Source organism: Alligator sinensis, unplaced genomic scaffold (assembly GCF_000455745.1).
Source record: "Alligator sinensis unplaced genomic scaffold, ASM45574v1 scaffold907_1, whole genome shotgun sequence".
Taxonomy (NCBI): Eukaryota; Metazoa; Chordata; order Crocodylia; family Alligatoridae; genus Alligator; species Alligator sinensis.
The window spans coordinates 609,298-617,336 of record NW_005841925.1 but is presented as its reverse complement, the minus strand read 5'-3'; the positions used below and the strand labels follow the sequence as shown (position 1 = coordinate 617,336).

The 8,039-nt window shown below is 46.3% G+C and overlaps 1 protein-coding gene and 1 long non-coding RNA gene across 2 annotated transcripts in view; one reads left to right on the top strand and one right to left on the bottom strand.

Moving 5' to 3' along the window:
* LOC112549521 overlaps positions 1–1,268 on the top strand; it is an 8,489-nt gene extending 7,221 nt beyond the window's left edge. The window contains exon 3 of the long non-coding RNA XR_003092965.1: positions 987–1,268. This is a non-coding gene — a long non-coding RNA (uncharacterized LOC112549521). The remainder of the gene's footprint in view (positions 1–986) is intronic.
* Positions 1–6,129, bottom strand: part of LOC102385337 (ras-related and estrogen-regulated growth inhibitor-like) — a 30,219-nt gene extending 24,090 nt beyond the window's left edge. The window contains exon 1 of the mRNA XM_006019211.2: positions 5,958–6,129. Coding sequence (XP_006019273.1) covers positions 5,958–6,129 — 172 coding nt within the window. The remainder of the gene's footprint in view (positions 1–5,957) is intronic.
* Between the last annotated feature and the right edge of the window lie 1,910 nt (positions 6,130–8,039).

The following is an 8,039-nucleotide window of genomic DNA, read 5'->3' as shown; positions in this document are numbered from 1 at the left end:
TAGGGAAAGGAAGAAAGGAAAGGGGGACACAAGGGAGAAAGAGAGAGAGAAAATGCCAATGAAAGACATGGGGTAGAGATGAAGGATCACACCTCAATTCTGCACAATGGAAATGAGGTAAAGGCACAGAAATAGAAAAGAGAAGGAAGAACAAACATACCACAGACAGGATGGGCGTTTAAAAAAATTATTTGACGAAGATCCATGCCAAAGCTTTGTGAAAAATTCATGCATAGAGTCACCATTTGATTACACACACAAATTGTGCACCAGTTTGTCAAGTTAGTCATAAGCAAATGTTTGCAGACACCTAATTTTTGGACAAAAATATCATACTGGGTTAGATAGCTGTGCATAAGCCCACAGCCGGGTGGACACATATGACCATATGTACACGTGCTATCTGGAATGCGTCGCCATAAGTTAGATGTGTGCAAATACAATTGGAGTAGCCCACAAAAATCTGGCTAGTCTTCCCTAGTGCATGAATACATGTGTTTAATATAGATGGGAATGTTATCAGTACAGTGAGGATAGCTATGATGGACGAGATTAATTTGTGACTGCAGACTCTGACCTTACTGCTTCTCCGACTCTAGTCACCTTCTACAGCCAGTCCCAGCTGTTAACCTCTTCTGCTCTGAGGCCCTAGGCTGGCTGCTATAACTAGGCTCCTAGGTTAATTTGTCTATGGGGTCTTTTTGTTTTTAAATCAGGGTGACTCAATCAGCTCCTGCCTTTATTGTATGAAGGGAAAGTCCATGGAGTCTTACAGACCTTGAGTTTCACTTTGCAGGCTTCCCATTGAACACTATGAATGTTGATGAGATACCAAAATACCTAGGCCTCTCCTGTAATTTAGTAAAACTGCCCGATGGTGATGCCCAAGATCCTACCACAGGTATTTCTCCACATCTATAAAGTTGTGATTGATTTGTCCAAGAAAGCAGGAGACAGTCTGACAAGTCAATAATCTTGTTTTCTAGAAAGCACCTGATTGTGTCATGCAGCAGGCAGCCTCCCTAAGCTGGGATGCCTGGTACTGTGTAAAGAGAAGAACCAATTAAACTGATTAAAAATTGGCTGAGATGCAAGAATATGATGGCAGCTGCCAGCAGAAAGAAGGGGATGAGGGCAGAGGCAGGAGTGCATTCGGGGACCCATGCAAAGACCTTTTTCGTTCATCTTGAATGTAAGCAATCTTGCAGAAAGGAGTGTTTCCAAAGGGGATCTGGTTAACTGCATTACAGTTGTATTTATAAATGATTAATGGATGTTTTGATAAATGGCTAATGGATTGTTTCAGAACACCAACAGGTTCCCCAGACTGACAGTTTTAAGAGGTTTCTTCCACCACCTACTGATGTGCTTACAGCCCTCTGGTAACACATGCTACTTATGAGTGTAATGTGCTTATACAATCTACTATTTAACTCCTCTTTATAAACAGAGCCTTCGTGTTAAGCATTACAGGGGTTACACTAACTAAAGTCTAAAGAAGAGGGCCAAAGATACCGGAAGAAAGGCAAGTGCTGGGACTGGGAGATGTTGAATTTATAAGCTTCTACCAGTGATTCATGTAATTCAATGCACGTCTAAACTTCTGACAGGCCTGAGCCTGGACTTTTGATGCTAACATATTCCACAACAGCAGTACTTAGCTCCTGCATGGCTCTGTGATGGCAATGACAATGGTTCTATCCTCTCACAACATTTCAAGGATGCTCATTGAGGATTTCAAGTTGGGTCTCAGCAGAGGACCAAGAGTTAGGCTGTTTTCAAGTTATGGATCATTTTCTTTCTGAAGATGTACCCTTAACTCTCTCTCTCAGTTTTAATGGCTACTGCACCAGGAAGAGATTTGCAGGGAACGTGCCCTATAGGTCTCCAAAGGTGACCTGTAAGGGCAAGCTAATCAGCTGCAAGACTGTTCTGTGAAGAGAGACAGTATCTCAAGCCTTGTGCTAGATAGATGCACCTTTATTTCACTTTCCACTTTTAGTCAGGCCATTAAAAGTCCGATTTCTAGCCTGACAGTCCCTCTAAAGTAAAAGGAGCCACTATTACATATACTTTAGCTGAAGCTGAGAGGATTTTACAAAGCTAAGTTCTTTACCCTCATCTCTCGCACCTGGCTAGCTCTCACATTTTGATCAGCTCGGATGTGAAAATAGCTTTCTCTCCGGTTTTCTTGAGCTCACACAATTCTCCAGGAAGTGGGACACGAGAAACCTATGGAAGTGACTAACTCCAATCATGATAGAAAGGCTGGTCTTGCAGTTGAAGCACTGGACTCCAGAGATATGGATTCAGTCTTAGCAATTCTGCACATTTCTAGGGTGTGGGGCCAATCACTCAAACCTCTCTCTCAGCACTATCTATAAACCAGGAATAACCAGTTTATGTCTATTTAAGATGTCAAGTCGTCAGGGCACAGGGTGTTTTAGTCCAGCAACTAGGACAAAGGGGCTCAGATCTTGGTTGGGGTCCATTCTATCCCTCTACCACAATACAAATATCCATAACTCACATCACTTACTGCCCTGTGTGTGGGTGTTAAGCCACAGAAAGACTGGTTTGTATCAGATGACAATTTATATATCAGCAAACCCTGGGATGTTAATTGATCTGTGGTGCTCTGCTAATGTCTGAAGATTGTGAAGCCTGACTGTTAGTGAACAAGAGCATCGTCCCAAGTGGGAAATAAGGATGTAACCAAAATTCACCCTTCGGTCCATTGTGAACTCCAGTCTTGGCCTCTCCTCATCTTCTTTCCATTCATCGGCTGCAGAACTTCACTGCTTTTTGATGTTTTTTGCGCAGTAACACCTCAAATGTGCCCCTGCAGACTCACCCCCTTTCCACCTGAGGAAGATGTGAAGCCAGGACCTAGTAGCCTGTAAGTTCACGGTCTCCAGGAATGCTCCCCAGTAAAACGTTCGCTCGAGACCTGTATTATCAAACTAACCAACCTCGCTCAAGCAAGCTGAATATGAGTATCAGCTTGTAGGATGACAGAAACATGTTAAAGCAATAGGAGAGCCTAAGGGAAAGGACACCAAGTGGGAGGCCTTATTGACACTGGAGATGTCAGCCATGGCTGTAGCTGAACTGATCTGAAGCCACAATGGGTGACAGGCAAAGCCCATATTCCAGCACCGTCGCAGTTTGCCTCTGTTCAAAGCTGGGCCCAGCTACACCAGTTTTGCCTGCCTGTACTGTAAGCTCGCACTACGACAGAGACACAGGTGGCTAACCACTGGCATCTGTAACTAGAACCAGTCCCCAGGGCAGACAAGGCTTTTTAAACTTCTCTGAGTGCAGCAGTCCACTTTGATCTTTTAGAAACATCTCCCTTCCCTGTGGGAAAAAAAAAATGAAGGAATTTTATAGAAGGAAATCATTCTTTTCAACCTCAGTTTCAATCGGTCCCAGAAAGCAGGAACAGCTCCTTTTAATTATAATTAGAAGTGGCCTGCAATTCCCAGGCGTCTAGTTCATCAAAGCTTGTTGCCCTCTCTCAGCAGCGCTTCTTATACTTTACAACCGGCGAGCTACCAAAGTACATCGGGGAAGCACATATGCTCATACAGGAGGTTATGAGATTGCCTAGATACTGGCTTATGTTCCAACCAATGTTCTGCAGCATGAAATGCAGTTCACGCGCTTGTAATTCACTGCTCCATCTGCTCTCTCTACTTTCAATTAGTCAATTGGAAGTGGGCTGAATACCACATGTAGGTCCCTATCCTTCAAGCAGCTGGGTGCGGGTGGGTTCTCCCACCTGCCTGGAGCCCCAAGAGACTGCCCACCTCGTACAGCTTGCAGGTTTAGGGCCTTTGACATTTAATGCACCCATGTTAGAGCTGCACTCAGGTGGGTGGCTGTCGGCTGCAACTGCGGTTCAGGCCAGGAGCTGCTGTCAGGACGCTTCCCCAAAGTGGGGGGAGGGAGAGGATCGCTTGAATGTGGTGTTTTGGTCTGAAATAACCTAACTGAGACGTGCTGCAAAGCCTGTGGAGGTGAATTTTTATTTAGCGGTGGAAGTTGAGGTCTTACAGGAACTGGCACAGAGCCATTTTGGTTTTGTGGATTAATGCCTCTGTCTGGAGAAGGACTGAGATGTTAGAACTGGGGGGGGTGGAGGGGGGGGGTCTGTCTAGGGTGGATTGTATATTTCTCTTTCAAGGACCCCCAAATCTTGGCCACTGCAATCTTTGCATGGTTTCACACACTGCAATCAAATTATGACTTTTTGAATTCAAATTGAAACACGTAGATTAACGCCACGTGCCTCTTACACTTCCCTTTTAAACAACTCAGGTTGAAAATTGTGACTTTTCCTTGGCTTCGAAGACAGGAATTCACCAGTCAACAAAGAAATAAGCTCACTGGATACTGTATATGGAAACGCACAACATTAACAGAGTCTCTGAAGCCAAAGCAAAGCCTCTGCACTGGCTGCAAGCCAGAGAGAGGTGCCATCTCTGTAGCATATTTTAAGACTACTCTCTTTGTGAATTGGGCAAGTGAATTGGGAGGAGTGTTCATTAGAGAACATCATGTCCTCCAGTCCTAGGTGACCACACAGCTGTACCCAAGAGCTCTGTGTGGAAACTTGCATTTTAATTGCCAATACTACTAATTCCTACTAATATAGAGAATGCAAACCTGTACAGACACAGACTTGCATCCTCATTATTACCTGTATTACAGTAGCACCTACAGCCTCTAACCCTCCGGTGCCAAGTGCCATATATAAAAATAGCAGAGAGAGCAAATGCTCCAAAAACATACAGTCTAAGAGACAGAACAGACTCAGGGTGGATGGGGAAAGAGGAAGTAATTTGACCAAGGCCTCATGGCAGATCAGTGGCAGAACTAGGAGTAGGACCTAGAAGTCCTGACTCCCAGTCCAGTGATCTCTCCGTGAGATCACACTACTTTGCAGTCAACAAAACTTCCCACATTTCATAAGGAAACATACCGTGGAACCAGCTGAACTTAAAACAAACAAGACAGAAAATAAATCCTCACAATAGTTTATAACTCCATGATATTTGTGGCTTATTTTAATTTATGAGAGCGCCCGGAAATGCAAGGTTCTTGATGGAGATTAACCTTTGATGTGGTTTGTAGATTCTTTTTTAAAGGCAACTTCCGTATAATTACAAGATGTGCACTGACCCACTACGCTGTGCTTGGTCCTTCTAAACCCCGCTGATTTACAGCCAGCATTTGTGCAAAGGGCCATTATTACGCATGCCAAAAAATCCTTTGGATGTGACTGCAGAAGCACAAAGCACCCCGCAGCTTCAACCAGAGCCGCTGGAAGCAGAGCACCTCTCCAAATCAGGCCCCTTCTCTTTAGTGCCCGTCCACAGCAACCCCCATTCCACTGCCCCTTTCCACTTGCTTATTTTAGGAGCCAGCACATCATATGGGTACCCTGGCAGCTTTTTGCCGCCGCTTGGCCCCTTTTCAGACTGCCGTTTCAACCATCTCCAACCATTCAGCAACTGGGTGAAGTTTTCAGATCAGATGTGTGCCCGGGAACCCCCATGCCCTTTACAAAGTTGCAACCCCAGTACTGGGGGGAGGGGGGTGGTAATATTTGGCTTCCCTATGTGAAATGTGGAAAGGGAGAGGTTAGCCAGGAGAGGTTTCTTAAAAAGAAAAGAAATAAGAAGTCCTCCTAACTTCCTCAGCTCATTTCAGAGCGGGCTGAGGAGTGGTGCTGGGGGGAGGCCGGCTAGGGAGAAGAGCCAGGCCGTCTGTGAAGGGAGTGGGGGGTGCGGGGGCATCCTGCCGGCCTGGAGAGCTGGTTTAGTAGGTGGAAAATCCACCTGCCCTCTGCCTGCCCCGCGCTGTTCGCAGCTGCGGGACACCCCTGGGGTGAAGCGGGGAAGTTTCCCCCCAGCCCCGGGGCGCGGGCGGGCGGGCGGCGGGGTCCCTACCTGTCTTGCCCACGGCGCCCGCGCCTCCACCCGCCGCCAGGCGGCTCCGCCCAGCGCCGGGGGCGGTGCCCGGCTCCTCCCGGGCCGCAGCTGGACTGCCCCTGGGCCATGAGGCGAAGTAGCCTGTTGCCAATGAAAGCACACGCCTCTCTGAACCATCTAATCTCTTCATGTCAGGGTGACAGAGCAGCCTCCCCCACGTGTACAAGCACCCTTCTAAAGCTGCCGCCCCGCTCTGCCGCCTGCCTGCAAATGTACCGGGCTAACCACCTCTGTCCGTTCAGAAACTGGCCTGACAGGGCGACGCCTGATACTGGGGCAGCACCAGCTGTGCGAGTGAAACTGGGTGAAACAGGACAGCTCAGCAAGAGATCTTGTGGATTAAGGTTCTGGGATCTTTTTGGCAGTATTCCTTCATTTCTTAGAGAGACGGTCTCTCTCCAAGCGATAAAATAATATGGGTTTGCTTGGGTAAAGTTCAAGGTAACATTAAATCAATCCTGTATTTATAGGCTGCAGCACGTGTTGGAAGTAAGCATTGCTGAAAGCAAAGAATGTAGCAGGATGTGCCACCTGCTTGGGAAAGACTCACCTTGAACTAGGGAATAGGATATCAAATCTGTACCCCAGCTGTCAGGGAACAAGTCCATTTGGCCTCATAGGACAATGATCACCCTGAAGATAGGGATCAAAGGAATGTTATACAAAATGGTATAAGAAGAGAGAGCACCAAACTTACAGAGGAAATACCCACTTTGGGCTGGCTGCTAGGTTTCAGACTGCTTGTGAAGGACATAATAAGACAGAAGAGGAAGTTGTGGAGACTTGTTCAGGAAAAACTGGTAAGGCAAATAGCTTGCCAGACCTACTTAGTCTGGGTTTCGCTCCTATCCGTATTGGCATTAGCATCCTGCTGAGATGTTGGCTTTTATCAGTTTTATTTAGACATCTGGTTGCAGTGGTTTCCAAAATCTTTATTAGCAGACCCAGGCACAGGCATAGGCAAACCAGGCAGCTGCCCAGGGTCCAGACAAAGGGGGTCTGAAAATGAAAAAAAAACATTACAATTGCAAAAAAAAAAAAGTTTTAATATTGCGCATGTATGGGGAGCAATGTTATTATCTCTGGGAAAGGGGCCTCGATAATAAACGTTTGCCCAGGGCTGCCAGGAGTCTAGGTACGGCACTGTTTATTAGTACTGCTGCAGAGTAACAAAAGTGAAATATGCTGCTGTAGCCAGCCCTGCACTGGGCAGAACTGATGAAGAGAATGTGTGGGAAAATCCTTTGAGTATTCTTCCTCCCCTAAATGTCTCATGTTCCAGGTTTGCAGTCAGGACACCACAAAGGATCGGACCTGAGACTCCTTCTGTGTTGCCATTGCCATGGCTCACCATTTGGTGTCACAGTGTGCACCTCACGCAAAACATGGGCCAAAGTTCATTCCTTCATAAAATTGGAATAGCATCTGACATCACTTTTATACCTTTGGATCTGAAAACAGAAGCCAGCTTCCTGCAGATTTTTGATACATATTTTAGCAGGAACTGCTACATTTCTACATGTGGTTCCCCAACACCAAGAAAGGACACCTAGGTGAGAGGTGATAGAATAACAGCAGCTGAACAATGAATGAATATTACAAGGGCTCATGACCTTCAGGCTCTGGGACAAAAAACTGATTCACTGTTGAGCCCAGGTAATGCATCTCCGTTGCAGGATGACATATGCTACTTTTAAATTAATTTATTTTAATGCCTCCTCTGAAGCATCTAAAAAGTATAATTGTCAGAGAGGATACTAGAGTAGATGGGCCATTGGTTGCAACTTCTCCATACCATGCAGGTGGCAGGGGGACCCATCACATTTGTTGATGTTTATCCAGAGAAAGATGTTGGCTTATGCTGATCTCAGTCGCATGGCTGAGGGCACACGTCCTGCCTCCTGTTACATTAGACCCTTGGTCTGAATCCAGCCTGTTGATCTGAGTCACTGGCCTCCACTGCTTCCTTCTTAGGCAATATTCTGCTTCATACAATGAGGCCCTGTTTGTTTTAGCTAGCTATTGCAGCCCATGAAGGGC